The following is a 15,333-nucleotide window of genomic DNA, read 5'->3' as shown; positions in this document are numbered from 1 at the left end:
TCGGTTGCGAACCGCTCCAGTGAGAGCTGAAGGTCGCGGCCCGATGAAGCCAACAGGTACACATCATCTGCAAAAAGCAGCGACCCAATCCTGAGGTCACCAAACCAGACCCCCTCAATGCCCTGGCTGCGCCTAGAAATTCTGTCCATAAAAGTTATGAACAGAATCGGTGACAAAGGGCAGCCCTGGCGGAGTCCAACCCTCACCGGGAACAAGTTCGACTTACTACCGGCAATGCGGACCAAACTCTGGCACCGGTCATACAGGGACCGGACAGCCCCGATCAGGGAATCCGGTACCCCGTACTCTCGGAGCACCCCCCACATGAGTCTCCGAGGGACACGGTCGAACGCCTTTTCCAAATCCACAAAACATGTGTATACTGGTTGGGCGAACTCCCATGTACCCTACAGGACTCTGCCGAGGGTATAGAGCTGGTCCACTGTTCCACGGCCATATTTTTCGCATCTAACGTTGCATTTGTAATTTGTGCTAACTAGATTTTACTCAGGAGTAATATACCGTACTTTTCGGAAAACAAGACGCACCCCACCAGAATGGGAGCTTGTGTTTGTAAATCTGAGTATAAACGGCACTGGAATATTTGCCGCACTTGATACGGGAACAATGATACCAAGCAATGCACGAGTATAGGCAGTACAGCATGCCGTGTAACATACTTCGAAAACGAAAGTGCCTAATGTGTGTTTTCTATTGCCCGGGAATTAACTAATATTTACGTGAGTTCTAAATATTTCCAACGGTCCCCAAAGCGCAAGTTATTTTTCCGAAACGGTAGCTAGCTAGCTTTAGTTAGCTTCCGGGCTAAGTTAGCTAGCATAATACTTGTAGCAATGCTACTACCATGCTAGCAGACATCCCATCCTGCAAAAACTAATTTCAGGTGGCTTCCCCGTCCACGCATATATGCGACATTACGCTGTGAGACCCACAATCAAACGATCACGATGTGTGACGCTACTCCTTAAAGGGTTAAAAAGCATTCACGAAAAAAGTGTTTCTACTGTTGTTTTGTTATAAAAAAGTTATAAGCCGTTTCAAAATATAAACTGCACCACCACCAGAAAAATGTAAAATCGGGTTATAAACCGCAGTTTTATTTCTGAAAAATACGGTAGACAGCAAAGCATTTTGTACCTCACCATTCAGTGATGATGCCTACACAGTGTTGAGAAATTGTCTAAACCGAAAAATTTACTGGTTTTAAAATACGTTTTCTAATAGTTCTGAATGTTATTTTCACTCAGATTTTTGTGGATGCTTAATGACACGCTAAACGTTTATATCATATATATAAACTCCTCAAAAAAAGTTTGGAAACTTTATTTTGGTCGATTGTTCCTCCCCTTCAATAATACCAATTGGTATTGTATTTTCTATTGTTGGAAAGCCTGATTAGTCACCTTTACAACGAGGTACAACTTGTAAGGATCGTGCATTCATGGAATGAACAACACAGCTAACCGTGTGGGTAGCGGCCCCAAAAAATGTGCCAAAATCGGCCCAAAAACCTAACCGTGTGGGTAGCGGCCCAAAAAAATGTGCCAAAAGCGGCCCAAAAAAATGTGCCAAAATCTCCTGCATAATTCTTCTGTTGGTATTCACTCTCGTTTTGAGTTGCTTGGTGGATTGGATGATTGTACTCTCCCACTGTAATAATAAGGAATAATAAGGCACAGTAATAAGGACAAAACAACACATATTGGCATATTTTTACACTTTATTCATTTTACACTGTCAGGGACCTCAGTAGCGTGTGGAAGATCCATACGCAGCCACAACAGCTTGGCACCTCCTCCTCATGCTGGTCACCAGCCTGGTCACACACTGCTGTGGGATGGCATCCCATTCCTCAACCAGGATTTGTCGCAAGTCAGCCAACATGTTTGCGTTGGTCACTCAGCACGCCCAAGCTGATCCCATGAGGAGGTGCCAAGCTGTTGTGTCTGTGTATGGATCTTCCACACGCTACTGAAGTCCCTGACAGTGTAAAATGAATAAAGGGTAAAAATGGCCAATATGTGTTGTTTTTTACTTATTACTGTGGGAGAGTGCAATCATCCAATCCACCAAGCAACTCAAAACGAGAGTGAATACCAACAGAAGAATATTGCAGGGGATTTTGGCAAAAGAAATTGGGCCGCTACTCACATGGTTAGCTGTGTTGCTCATTCCACAAATGCACAATCCTTACAAGTTGTACCTCTTGTAAAGGTGACTAATCAGGCTTTCCAACGGTATAAAATTCAATACCAATTGGTAATATAGCTGCAAGCAGCAATGGCGGATTCCTCCTTCAACATGACAAAATGTTGTAAAATTGACATAATAGATAGTTACACTGGGATTAACCAGAAGACTTGAAACTGTAATTTCTGTCATAAAAAATAAAAAATAAAAAAGTTTATACCTTTGCCTGGATTAGAACTCACCATCCTTTGCACATCAGCACTGCGTCTCATCCTACTAAGCAATTTGCAGACTTAGACATTTGATTGTTCGGTTTTTGTATCATGAAATAAGACATTTCTCCAATGGCAAGCATTGTCAGATTTGGTTAAAGTTCAAACAGCTGTAATTTAGTCCTATTTGAATATGGGACATAAAAATGGGACAACGGGATGACTGGGTTGCTGCTGTAAAGAATAGCTTACTCGTTGTGCTTTAAAATAGTTGTTTGGGGTGCCATAACTTGTCATGGAAGGGATTTCAAATCATGCCTAGCATCAGTGGCGATTTGTCCTGGCTTAGGTTACTGAAATGAATTTATGCAACAGGCATCAATATACTTCATTAAAGCTAACTCGGTTGTGAATCTGACACTACCATGCATAGACTCCAAGTAGCTAGCTACTGTGGTAAACCTGTCTTGTTTTGCAGTGGCTTACACAGTCTCGCTAAACAGATGATCGGAGTGTTGTTATGGGCTCAAATAAACACTCATTGCTATGTTTTACAACCAGAGGATTAGCAACCGGAAGACTAGAAACCGTTCTGTCCAAAAAAATAAAATAAAAATAGCCTTTGACTGGTTTTAAACCTACAACCCTACGTTTACCAGCACAACATCTCATCCAATTGAGCCATTCCCAGATCTGGACTTTGCCATGTTCAGTAACTGGATAATAAAATCAGGCAAGCATTGTCAGATTTGGTCCAAGCTCAAACAGCTGTAATTCAGTCATATTTTCACATATCAAGGTGAAACTTTGCAGGGTACTTCAGGGGGGTGTCACCTTAAAGCCTATTAGGTTTGAAAAACCATCATTCATAATGACATTTGATTTAGTGACACAAACATATTGAGGCAATGTGGACATTTACATAAATACACCCCTTTCAGCCATTTTGTATTTGATTCAACTGTCTTAAGTAACGTTTTTAAATACATCAATGATACATATCTGTACAAAATTCCAAGTCAATTAGATCTTTGGTTCAAGAGAAGAGGAATTTTGAAGGTTTTCCCAAATTATCACTGTACAGGAAAATCCATCATGGTGGACCTTATGGGTCCTTGAGGCTTTTTTTTTCATGAAAAATGAGGCATGCACACCAAGTTTCAGAAGAATTGGAGCAATGGGGTGGAAATGCCATCACTCTGAAAAGTGGACATTTGGGCGTGGCCTGTGGCGCCCCCTATTTTCTGATGTGGGCCAGTCTATGTTTGGGCGGTATTTGTGGCATGTTGTATCAATATGCCAAATTTCAAAACTTTTTACTAATGTGTTCATGAGATAAATTACAAGAAGAATAATAATAATAAATATAGCTGCAAGCAGCGATGCGGGTTCCTCCGCAAAACGGAAAAATATTATAAACATGTACACTGTAGAAGATCAAGACTTGGACAACAAGAGAGCAAACCTACTTCATGTTTGGCTAACAACAATAGGCTGAATGGGGATTTGAACTCATGAGCATAAGGTTACAAGTCAGTCTCTCTAGCCTCTCTGCTACACACCAACTGCTGAGATTTAATGATTAGTAAGGGCTGAGTATTAACTTTGTATAGGATATTTACATTTAGTCATTTAGCAGACGCTCTTATCCAGAGCGACTTACGGTAAGTACAGGGACATTCCCCCGGAGGCAAGTAGGGTGAAGTGCCTTGCCCAAGGACACAACATCATTTGGCACAGCCGGGAATCGAACCGGTAACCTTCAGATTACTAGCCCAACTCCCTAACCGCTCAGCCACCTGACTCCCTTATATTCATACTCTTCTTGAGTTGATCTCTTTCCAGACTCTCAGTCAATGCACAACTAACAATAGTCATGTGGGCAACTGGGCTAGGGCAGAGCTCATATTCAGCTCCTTGCGAGAATAGCCTGTGACAGTACAGCAGCCGACTCTCTGGTCCCATTAAACTACATAACATGCACATCAGGGTGACCAACAACATTATATTAACTAACCAACAATAACACTACAAACATCTAACTGAACGAACACAACAACTGAAATCCCTCGCACGGCTGTTGTAACCAAACTATTTTCCACAAGTCTTTGCGTTTTTTGATATGCCGCACTGCATGCTGGGTACCCAAGGGTGCTGACGCTGATTATCTAGCTGTGCTCCGACTGCGTGATATGAGTATTAGTTTTTGGTCAGCTTTGGGACAAAGGTTAAGAAACGGTTGACATTTCAAGGTGAAATTGCGCATGGTATTTCAGAATGATGTCTGCCTGTTTAACTAAACAAGTAATCAAAATTATGACAGGCCAATAGACTGTGCCTGGATACGAACCTGTGACCTTGCACTTTGTAGGACACCGTTTCAACCCATTGAGCTACCCTCAAGGCTGAGTATACGTGGTCAGTTACTGTACAAAAAAAGGAAGCCGTTTCTCCTGAAGCACGGATTGTTCGATTTGGCCAAAGTTTAAACAGCTGTAATTCAATGATCTTTTGACATATCAAGGTGAAATTGTGCATGGTACTTCAGAACGATGTCATCCTGTTTAACTAAACATATTTAAATTTAAGACAGGATCAAACACTGTGGCTGGATTCAAACCTACGACCTTATACTTTGCAGGTCACCGTCCCAGCCCATTGAGCTATTCTCAGTGTTAAATATTGTCATGTTCAGTTACTGTATGAAAAAGTAAGCTGTTTCTCCTGTGGTAAGCGTTGTTAGATTCAGCCAAGGTTGAAACAGCTCTAATTCAATCATTTTTTGACATATCAAGGTGAAACTTTGCATGGTACTTCAGAGGCATGTCACCTTAAAGCTTATTAGGTTTGAACCATCCTTCAAAAATACATTTGATTTAGTGACACAAACATATTGAGGCAATGTGGACATTTACATAAATACACCCATTTCAGCCATTTTGTACTTGATTCAATTGCCTTAAGTAACGTTTTTAAATATGTCAATGATACATATCTGTACCAAATTTCAAGTCAATTTCACCTTTGGTTCAAGAGAAGAGGAATTTTGAAGGTTTTCCCAAATTATCACAGTACAGGAAAATCCATCATGGCGGACCTTATGGGTCCTTGAGGCTTTTTTGTTCCTCATGAAAAATGAGGCATGCACACCAAGTTTCAGAAGAATCGGAGCAATGGGGTGGAAATGCCATCACTTTGAAAATCTGACTTTTGGGCGTGGCCTGTGGCGCCCCCTATGGTCCGATGTGGCCCATATTTGGTGTGGGGGTACCCACTAGGATGTAGTATCAATGTGCCAAATTAGAAAATTTATGACAAGGGACTTTTTGAGATATTGGGGCGCAAGGAGAAGAAAAATAAGAATAAGAATACCAACAATAACAATAGGTTCCCTCCTACCGGAGGAACCTAATAATACCAACAATTACAATAGGGTTCCTCCTGACGGAGGAATCCTAATTATTAAAGGGGAGGAATAATCAACCGAAATAATGTTTCCAAACTTTTTTTTAGGAGTTTATATATATATATATATATGTACATTTTCACTATTTGAAACCAGGTTTCTTGTGGCTTTAGTTAAGTTTTCATGTTTGTGACGCCTTCCACCAGCCTTTTACTTAACCTGTTTTTGTTCTCTCCAATGCAGTCCCACCACTACATCCAGGTAGCTCCATCAACGGCCACCAGTTGCTGTCAAATGGAGACTGTGATCATTTGCTTTCCTCCAGATCCTTCCTCAACTTCAAGTTCAACAGGGAGGCCATCATGAAATGCTTTGACTCCTGAAAATGAGTGAAATGGCAGAACGATGCTTTGGTTCTGTGACATCCCGCTGGCCTCTCAATATAAAGGGCCCTCTGAAAAATTGAGCCATAAGAGTTTTGACCATTTGCAAAACCTCTCGAAGGTTATTGAACTTTTATATCAAGTTAAAAACAAGTGAAGTAGCTCACATTGTTTTGTTTCATTATTCAGGGCTTCATCGTAACTTGAGTTATGCATTAGTTAGGGGTCACGCAGTGAATCATGCATTTATTTCAATTGGGTAATGTAGGTGAAAATGTAGGCCTTCACAGTTTTCACTAGTTAGGATTCAGCTCCTAGGTCATGATTTGATAAACCAGCTGCAAACAGTTATCTGTTAAATGACTCAATAATACATTAACATTTTTATTGAAAGCTACATTATAACACTGGGATTCAGCCCTTGTAGAAAAACAGGTGTAAACACTGTCTTGGTCCTATTTCAGCACCAGACCTTGTCCTGTTAAATGTTCTAGTGTGTCTTCAAATCAAAATATTTGATTCCTTAGTCCAGATGTTTCAGTTTTGCCACTTTACCAACTGAGCTCCCAGTTTAAAATTTTCCAGGGATGCTTGTGTGAACTGAAGAGGGGATTAGTACAAGTGATGGTACTATGCTATGCTTTACACCAAACATGGTAGAGCTCAGTCTAGCTTGGAAGGATGGAATATTTCAAGAGTGTTCAGATGATCATTTCCCTGTCTGTTGGAAATGCATAATATATTTCTCATGTAATAACGGCAACTGTGTTAGTTGTATACATTACGTTTTTACCTGCGAAGCTCTGAATGTTTGACTCTTCTGAACACCCTTTGTGTGTTTTGTTTTTTTGCGAGCAATGGCTTTGAATGCATTGATCATTATCAGCTCTGATGTAGCCTCAACCTTCTGTATCTAACTGATTTCTAATGGCCTTGTCTGGCTTCCTGTCAGGGGGTCTGTAGCAGAGCTGGGTGCAACTAGCCTAACTTGAGAGGCAAATGGCAGAGTTGCAGGACTCTGAACAGCTCCTGTTAAGATTTCTCAGACTACTCTATGAACTAGACGGCTTTCACAGCTGCACTGATTTCCTAAGCATATGCACCAGCATGGTGTTGTTTCCTTGCAACAACATGACAACAATTTTATGAAAAGCAGAAAGTAAAAAAGGACCAAAAACTTGATATTTGTGTGTTTGGTCAGTAAGTTTTTGTTCTAGAAATCCAGCTAGGTGTGTGGGTCTCATGTATTTCTCCCATAGAGAACAAGGTGATTGTTTACAGTATAGATATGGTTGTTGCCCTGGCCTAGTGTTCAGCCTGTGATACCCCTCTGTAAAACATGGTGTGGAACTGCGTATTAAATCTAGGCCCATTTTTGTGTGTTGCTGTGCATAGAACAATGAATAAGTCACAGGGGCCCAAAAGTGACCAGATTTTATTTTATGACAATAAATAAAATAACAAATAAACGCACCATACTTTTGAACAAAAGTTTTTCAGAGACAGAATCTCAGTATTTTGTGGGGTGAAAAAAAAAAAAAATACAGAGGTTCTGATAAATAAAGGGGAATTGTGCAGTGCAACATATGATTTTGCTAGAAACGTGTAGCATAGAATAGTCAAGTGATGATAATGAATCTTGTCAGGATGCGTTTCATTCTCTATCTGTGACTTGTTTGTTTGTTGGACCCCTGCTGAATAGGGCAAGGGATACAATCTTACTGTCAGCAGGAACCTCTTAAGAGATTGTCAAAATTCACCTCCCCACTTTGGGAGAGTAGACTATTTTATCTTGAGCTGATGTCTCATCCTTGCATGACAGTAATTTCCCCATCTCACTGTGGTAGACCTTCATTATTTGTTTTTTGTGTGTGTGTGTATTAGGGACAGATGTCAATGTTTGTGTTGGTAACTGTCCATAAATATTGGTGAGATCAGATACAGCTTATATCAGTGGTTACATGGTAAATAAATAGGTTAAAAGGAACCTTTACCTATTTTACAGAGTTTCTGTGGTACTAAATTGTACCAACATGTTAGTTACACTGTTAAGTTGAGTTGATACCACAAGCTACTGTCTGTCTGCTCCAAATTTTGGTTGAACAATATTTAATCGTTTTTACAATCCACTACATGGTAAATATATCATGGAATGTAAGACTTAAGCTAGAAAGTTTCCAATGGGGACACATTGAATAACATCCCAGAAAGTCGATTTTATCATCTAATGCGCACATGTTCCATAAAATAAAGTGCAGCCAAAAGAGTCATAACTTGTTAACCAAATTGTTAGCTATTACTGTGGCCTTATGATGAATGGAAGGTATGGGTTGTGTGATGTGCTTACAGGCAGTATGAAATATCAAGGCTTTCCTTTGGTTAACAGTTCTATTTTTGAATGGATAGTTGTGTCACTTAGGTGCATATAAGAATGTTTTCTGAGAGACAGGTAATGCTTGACTTTTACACTATTTGATTTATGTTAATGTTATTAATGTAGATGATTTAAGGCACATTGTCAGAGATGGTCCAGTTTTTAAGAAAGTTAAAACATTCTTATGATTATTATATATTTTTTTACTTTCTTTATTGCTGCTCTACTGTTTTCTCTTTATTCTGCTAAGATTATGTTGTAAGTCATTCGCATTTTCTCTTTTTTTTTTCTTTTTTAAACAGGTTCTGTTCCATGACACTGACATTGTAAAACATATGCAGTTAAATAGTTTGGTAAAGGAGTTTAGCATACATGTTGCTTCTTTCTTATCCATTGTCCCATGAAGCTATTTCCTGAGTTTTGTTTTCTATAAAGATACTTTCCTTGTCAGTCCTAATGGCCTCTTTCTTCCTCATGTCATTACGATCATCTGATTAACCTGTCTTCATCAGTGGAAAAACATGTTTTTTTAGAGACTCTGGGGATTGGACCAGTCTAATAGGAGTAACTTTCCAATGGTTTATACAGTTTCATATGAAAAAGGTCTCAAATATACTAGTGTCAATTTATTGGTCCGAAAAGATAATCGTTTTCATGTTTGCGCAGAATTTGTTACATTTTTTAGGCCGAGTGTACAGACAGCTAAAATTATTTTTTGACAGATGCAAGTACACATGATGGTGGTATGTTTATGTAGTAATCGCAGGAAATGTCTCAGAACACAGACCCCCAGGACCTCCTGTCTCTCCCAGCATCCAAGCACATGTTTACCCCCCTTTGTCTCTGTATACATACGCCTGTATGTCTACGTATACATATGCCTCATATCCTCGATATGGACCATATACTGTAAAGATAACAGAAACTTATAGATCAGCATCAGACATGAACTCAGTGTACCATTTGAATAACACTGGCATTTCTAACAGGGAGATGCCTGCCTTTTTATGTTTTTTATTCCCCACTGAAGAGGAAAGAAAGATATCTAGTGCAGTCTCACTGCAGGCAGAAAAAAATTCTGAACCTTTTTTGAGCACAACCTATCCACAGGTATTAATGAAATATACTGAATAACTGGCATATGCCCAATAGTAAATTAAAACATCGATTCCATACATATGGATTATACACTCCAATGTTGAAAACTACATCCAGCTGTGTAGGCTACATACTTTCGCTATACTTTTGATTTCATATATTTTAACCGAAAATAAATCAATCACTCTTAATCAAAAAATGTGTGCTTGATGCTTGTGCTATTTATGCAATTATTTCATGCCATTAACTAGCTAAACAATAGTACCTTTTTAAACCACCTTAGTAAGTTCAGTCAACTGGAAGTTTTACACTGGCCCATGTGTAATTGAACAGACAGGAGTTATTCCTTAAAACTTCCTTCAGGAAAGCGTGAATTTAATGAGGTATTACCATTGCGAATGCAGCTTTTAATCCTATTTATATCAGCAAAAAGCATCTTTTCCCAACAATCCACTCTCGGCTAGGCAGAAGTATTAAGTGTTGCTCAGAACTAAAACATTGTATTGGCCTTTTATGAAAGGTTCAAAATGCATAGAGAATTATGGGAATCAAAATAACAAAGCAGGAAATAAAAAAGCTGTCTCGGCTGTTACATGGCTTTCTTAGGACCTAGGCATTGAGATTAGATTGAGAGGTAGATTTATTGGACTGATGCTCATTGGGATTTGTAGAACTCATGGCTCGTGGTCTGGTTGTGGTGCTACTTTGACCTCTGAAATATCAGGGGAGGGAAGGACACATGGAGATACGATGACTGATACGATGACTGAGTAAGAAAGAACACTTGAGTCATTCCTCTAGGTGGAGGTGTATGGTTAAGTTACTGCCTGTTTTAGCCTGCCTAAACTTCCTATTTTGTAACCGCCCTTTTCTGAAAAACATGTTATTGTTAACTCATACTAGACCCTATGGTATATAGAAAACTAGTACTGACATTAAACATCCAGTTTTAGCAATTAACAGAATTTATAAGTATTACGTAACATTCACTTAGGGTCATGGAGAGTGCCAGTGAATGTATTGTGTCAAACATGATTGATTGATTGTGGTCTCTCTTGACATTCTGTACCTTGTTATCAGTTTTTCAGGCATTTCAGGCATTTAAAAAAAACATCCCAGTTCCACTCCTGGAACAAATTGTAATGTATTTCCCAAATGAAAGAATGAGAACTAGGGTGCTTTATACTCATGTTTTGTCATTACATATGTACACATAATAATAATTGGCTATTTGTCCATATTAAATCTGATAATCACCACTAACTATTAGTTAGATCAATGATAATATGGTATGGTAAAAGTTGAGCATGGAAATGTGCAAATTTACAATCCACTGAATGCTCAATATATCTTTAATAACTTATACGTTTTACATTTTGTGTTTCTTGGTAGGAATTCTAACAACATGGTCACATCTCACTGGACCTGGACTTTGCTCTTGCCTATAGGTGCAGGTAGAGAGAGAGTGAGAGAAAGAAGGAAGGAAGGACACGTAGTGACGTTCTAGTTTGGGCTAGACTGAAGATTAGATAAAACTGCTTTGGATAAGAGCGTCTACAAAATAGATAAAACGTAAATGAAAAGGTAACAGGGTTTGATCCCAGAGAAGAGGAGGGGGGTTGAGACTTGGATAGAGGAGGAGGGAGGGAGTTAGTGAAAGAGAGATGGATGGAGGTAAGAAGATGGGGGAGGGATAAATTGGTATTTTGAGTCCCTTTTAGAGCCCCTATTGGTGGCTGGGCTGTCCTTAGAGATGCCTTTATAAAGCCAAGCCCAGGTGTCTGGCCCCTACAGTCTGAGACGCAGGTCATTTATATTTGAGAGAGAGAGTTTGACAACTTGAGAGTGGACAATTAAAGATCGGCATATTAATTCATGACCTGTCCTTTTGAAACATTTTCTATTGTGTAGCTGCACTAGACTGAGAAGCATATTGCTTCAGACTGACTGGCAGTTGATAAGATACCTGGATTTAGATTACTTTACATATCCTAGAGAAAAGATTATCCAAGGACTCCCACACTGATTGTGGAAAACTCAACCACTTGATTAATCCAGGAGAAGCTCACTGGAAAGAGTTTTAAGTAGACCATTATCTTCAGATGCAGCTGAAAATATTCCTCAACTTCCTCTTCATCCACAGCCTGGTTCTGAGCTCATCCTCGGAGGAGGAGGACACAGGGAGCAGTGAGAATGAGAGTGAGGAACATCACCCCAAGGGTGAGTGTTAACATGGTTGATTAAACATCATTGTACAAGAATATAGGTAAAATAATATTGTGTGTATCAAGTGCAGCATGTTGTCTTTTCTTAAAGGGGTGATTGACTGGATTTGTGGGGTATTTCACACTGTTCTTTAAGGTCTCCGAATAGGGTATGTAACATTGGTTGGGCTGAAAATTGCCTGGGTGCTGTTCTATGCCCCTGATACATCCTCTGAAATTTTCCCGGGAAAAAACGCTAGGTTTTCTCCTTTTATGGTATGCTCATGAATATATAGATGAGCTGCGCGCTGATTGGTTGGTTTACAACGAGTGAAGCTGTGGAGCAAAGACGCAACACGGCCAACAGCACTCTCTGAAACAAGAATGTGGAGACTTGAAATAAAAACGTACACATAAATCTATTGTGTCTACACAACACTGTTTTCAACAGATTGACTAGATATCATTTGAAATGATAACGTTAGTTGTTTCCACGTCTGTTGTCGAAGCAAATTGGATCGACTTAGGTGGGTAGAACAATACAGCTTAGCAACCAAACTATATCATGATTCAACTCAGCTTCAGTTAGCTTGATAAAAAATAACCTGACAAAGATGTGGACAAACATGCATCGTGAATTGCAGATTTACATGTAGCCTACGGGTTATTTATTTGAATGAAACACAGTCAGTGTTGGAGCCAGAATGGGTTATGTTTATTGTTTATTATTTATAGTTATTGAATATTAGGATAAAATTAAATTAAGTGTTTTGCATTTATCATAAGTTAATTGAATAATATTTTGTTGGTATTTGGACTTGCTTGTGTACTTTTAAGCAATGTGGAGGTGCGAAATTGGGTTGGCCACGGCCCACTTGGACAGGTGACTGCAGCACCTGACCTAGTAGAGCTAATTAAAGCAGTCTAGATGCGTCAATCATCAGACCAGTTGGCCAGGCATGCAGCCAAAAGGTTTTTTGACCGCAGCAAGCGCTACGTTTGGAACAATGGAAATTGTTTGATCCACTGCTGTTTCGCACCTCCAGGTTGATCGAACCATCTCAATTCAAGGTACAAATTCTATGTTCATCTTTGCTGCAATAAATAAATCAGTTTTCCTCATGATTTCTCTTTCTCAGCTGCCTAGCTGTCTTGGTTGCTCTCAGTTTTCCTTTCGATGCCATGTTCAAAAGCTCTCATAAACAACAGATAGTCCAGAGGATCTCCCTTAAAGACAGGAATGCTGACTGATGGTAAAGTAAATTGGCCTTGTTGCTTAATGAAAGTTTATGTTATTTGGTTTTGATTCACCATTATGTTCATCAGACTGTCAAGTTCATGTTTTCTAATTTGATCATGGATAGTTGTAGATCTTTTTCTTTGTGGGTGTGTTGTTGAGCCCACACCTCCACGTGTTCCTGTACCACGAGACATGAAGTCATGGCTACCTGGGTAGGCAAAAAGATCAGATGACTTGATGGTCGAAGTTTGGAGTGGTCTACAATATTTAGCGACATCTACTGGAACTTTAGGTTTATGGGTGACAAACGTTGGGACCAAAGGGGCATAAGGAGTCTGATGAGGATGTATTGTCCTTCTCCTCACAGATGCGTCCACAGTTCGGCTTCCATGTGTAATTGTCTTTACAGGTTCCTCTTGAGTTCTCATTGCTGTTTCCTGATCCGCAGTGGTACTGTCCAAAGTAGCTGCAGGTTGTTCGTATGCCTGGGTCAGCTTAGTGTCCTCAAATTCATCCTGTTCATCATGTTGTGCCAATCCTTCTTACAAATACTCATTCATTCCATCCATTCTTTCTGTTCTTTCAGGCACATTCCGTGACATTTCAAATCATTTTAAGATGCCTAACTTTGCTGTATTTGCAGCCATTTGAGTCTCCAATTCAAGCTTCTCCTTCTCAGCTCTGAGCTCAGTTTCTTTTTTCTCAAGATGCTGCTTCTTTTGAAGCATCTCAGCCTTGGCTGCCAACTCAGCATGTTCACTTTCCAGATGCATTTTAATAGATATCATTGATGTTTTTGATGAATGTCGGGATGGTGCATTGGAAACACTGTCATTAGGCGTAATATCATCCATAGTAATTGAGGTACCCAGTGTAGCATCATTACCAGTCAAGTTTTCAGTTTGATCAACCCATTTTGATACATTGTTTTGGAAAATCAATTGGTATGCTTTGAGAAACTCCTTTTCCATTTTTGATTTAACCTTTTCAAGATTGCATGCATCCTTCATTAACTCAGTGATTTCATTTTTATTTTTGGTTAAGACACCCGATTTGGCACTTCTAGATCCTTTGAGCTGTGTAAGTTGCTCTGTATGGGCGGTGTCAATATCCTCCTCCAAACTTCTGATCCTGAGCAAACTTTTCATTCTTTCATTTTCTCACGTTTTGCTTTGTTTGCAATTCCAACAGATAACAATGCACACGTTTTCACATGGCTTTCCTTGTTAAATCAAATAATCCTTAATATCAACTGAGACTTCGTAGTTGTTTTGCACCGTCAAAATTGTAATTAAAGTAATCGTTTCGTTCATTTGTTTTCCGAAAACGAGGAACACAAAACGTTGTCAATGAGATGACGTCAACTCACTTCACGGATGCGCATCCTATGAGCGGTGCGGATTCACCTCTTTACGGAAGGCCAAGATAGTAGTTTCCACAGCTTGATAAACAGTTGTCAAAGCAAATAATCGTAGCGTTATTGCTAGCGATCAGTTCCTATTAGCGTTCCTTAACACATACGCAAGCATTGCGAGCAAGGTGTTTTGACATTTTGTAAAGCCAATTTCCTAGTCCAGCCTTGGGTTGACGCACAATACAGTGCGCTTCAAGCACTGTATCGAAGAAAAAGAGTTCTTAAGAAAAAAGGGAGTGTGTTTTGGATGCTTGGAAGTCGGTCACATGAGCAAAGGTTGTCAAAAGAGACTTACCTATCAAGTGTGTTCTCTTAAGCATCCAACGGTCCTACATATCAACAAAAAAGAGACTAATAATCAGAAAGGTGACAGCTCAAAAGATATGGCTGTGACAAACGTATACGCAAATCAAACTAATATGTGGATTGATACTGGGGCCGGTAACTCAGAAAGCAAACTTGCTATTGTCCCTGTGAAAGTCAAAATGAAAAAAGTTGATAAGATGAATAATACCTATGCTTTTATGGACCCAGGAAGCTCTGCGACATTCTGCACAGAGTCCTTACTCAGGCAGTTGCAGACCACAGGAAGCAGAACAAGTATTCTGCTTAGAACCATGAACAAGGAACAGGTCATAAAGACATCCCTGGTGACAGGTATGGAAATCAGTGGTCTTGAAAGCAATGAGTATCTGGAACTCCCAGAGGTGTACTCCCACACTGTGATTCCTGTGAAACCTGAAAATATTCCCAATCAGGAGGATGTAAAGCAATGGCCGTATCTCCATGAA

General features: G+C 39.6%; 2 protein-coding genes and 1 long non-coding RNA gene across 5 annotated transcripts in view; 2 read left to right on the top strand and 1 right to left on the bottom strand.

Moving 5' to 3' along the window:
* The window catches only part of dcp2 (decapping mRNA 2), a 45,883-nt gene extending 36,844 nt beyond the window's left edge, over positions 1-9,039 (top strand). Inside the window, exons 11-12 of one of the 2 annotated variants that reach the window (XM_062484002.1) lie at positions 6,073-6,090; positions 7,165-9,039. In XM_062484002.1, coding sequence (XP_062339986.1) covers positions 6,073-6,090; positions 7,165-7,175 — 29 coding nt within the window. In that variant the 3' untranslated portion in view covers positions 7,176-9,039. Of the gene's footprint in view, positions 1-6,072 lie in introns of both variants that reach the window. The other variant, XM_062484001.1, reaches the window with a different exon arrangement.
* LOC134038558 (uncharacterized) lies at positions 3,042-5,886 on the bottom strand. Its single transcript, XR_009932665.1, has 2 exons — positions 5,842-5,886; positions 3,042-3,793 (listed from the first exon to the last, which is right to left on the bottom strand). It is a non-coding gene; the product is annotated as an uncharacterized LOC134038558 (long non-coding RNA).
* Positions 9,040-11,471: 2,432 nt separating the features above from the next.
* Positions 11,472-15,333, top strand: part of ca9 (carbonic anhydrase IX) — a 43,560-nt gene continuing 39,698 nt past the window's right edge. For both annotated transcript variants that reach the window (XM_062484613.1, XM_062484612.1), the window contains exon 1: positions 11,472-11,904. In XM_062484613.1, coding sequence (XP_062340597.1) covers positions 11,787-11,904 — 118 coding nt within the window. In that variant the 5' untranslated portion in view covers positions 11,472-11,786. The remainder of the gene's footprint in view (positions 11,905-15,333) is intronic.

Source organism: Osmerus eperlanus, chromosome 18, assembly GCF_963692335.1.
Source record: "Osmerus eperlanus chromosome 18, fOsmEpe2.1, whole genome shotgun sequence".
Classification (NCBI taxonomy): domain Eukaryota; kingdom Metazoa; phylum Chordata; class Actinopteri; order Osmeriformes; family Osmeridae; genus Osmerus; species Osmerus eperlanus.
The sequence above is the reverse complement of the archived record's forward strand: the minus strand, read 5'-3'. Positions and strand labels throughout refer to the sequence as shown.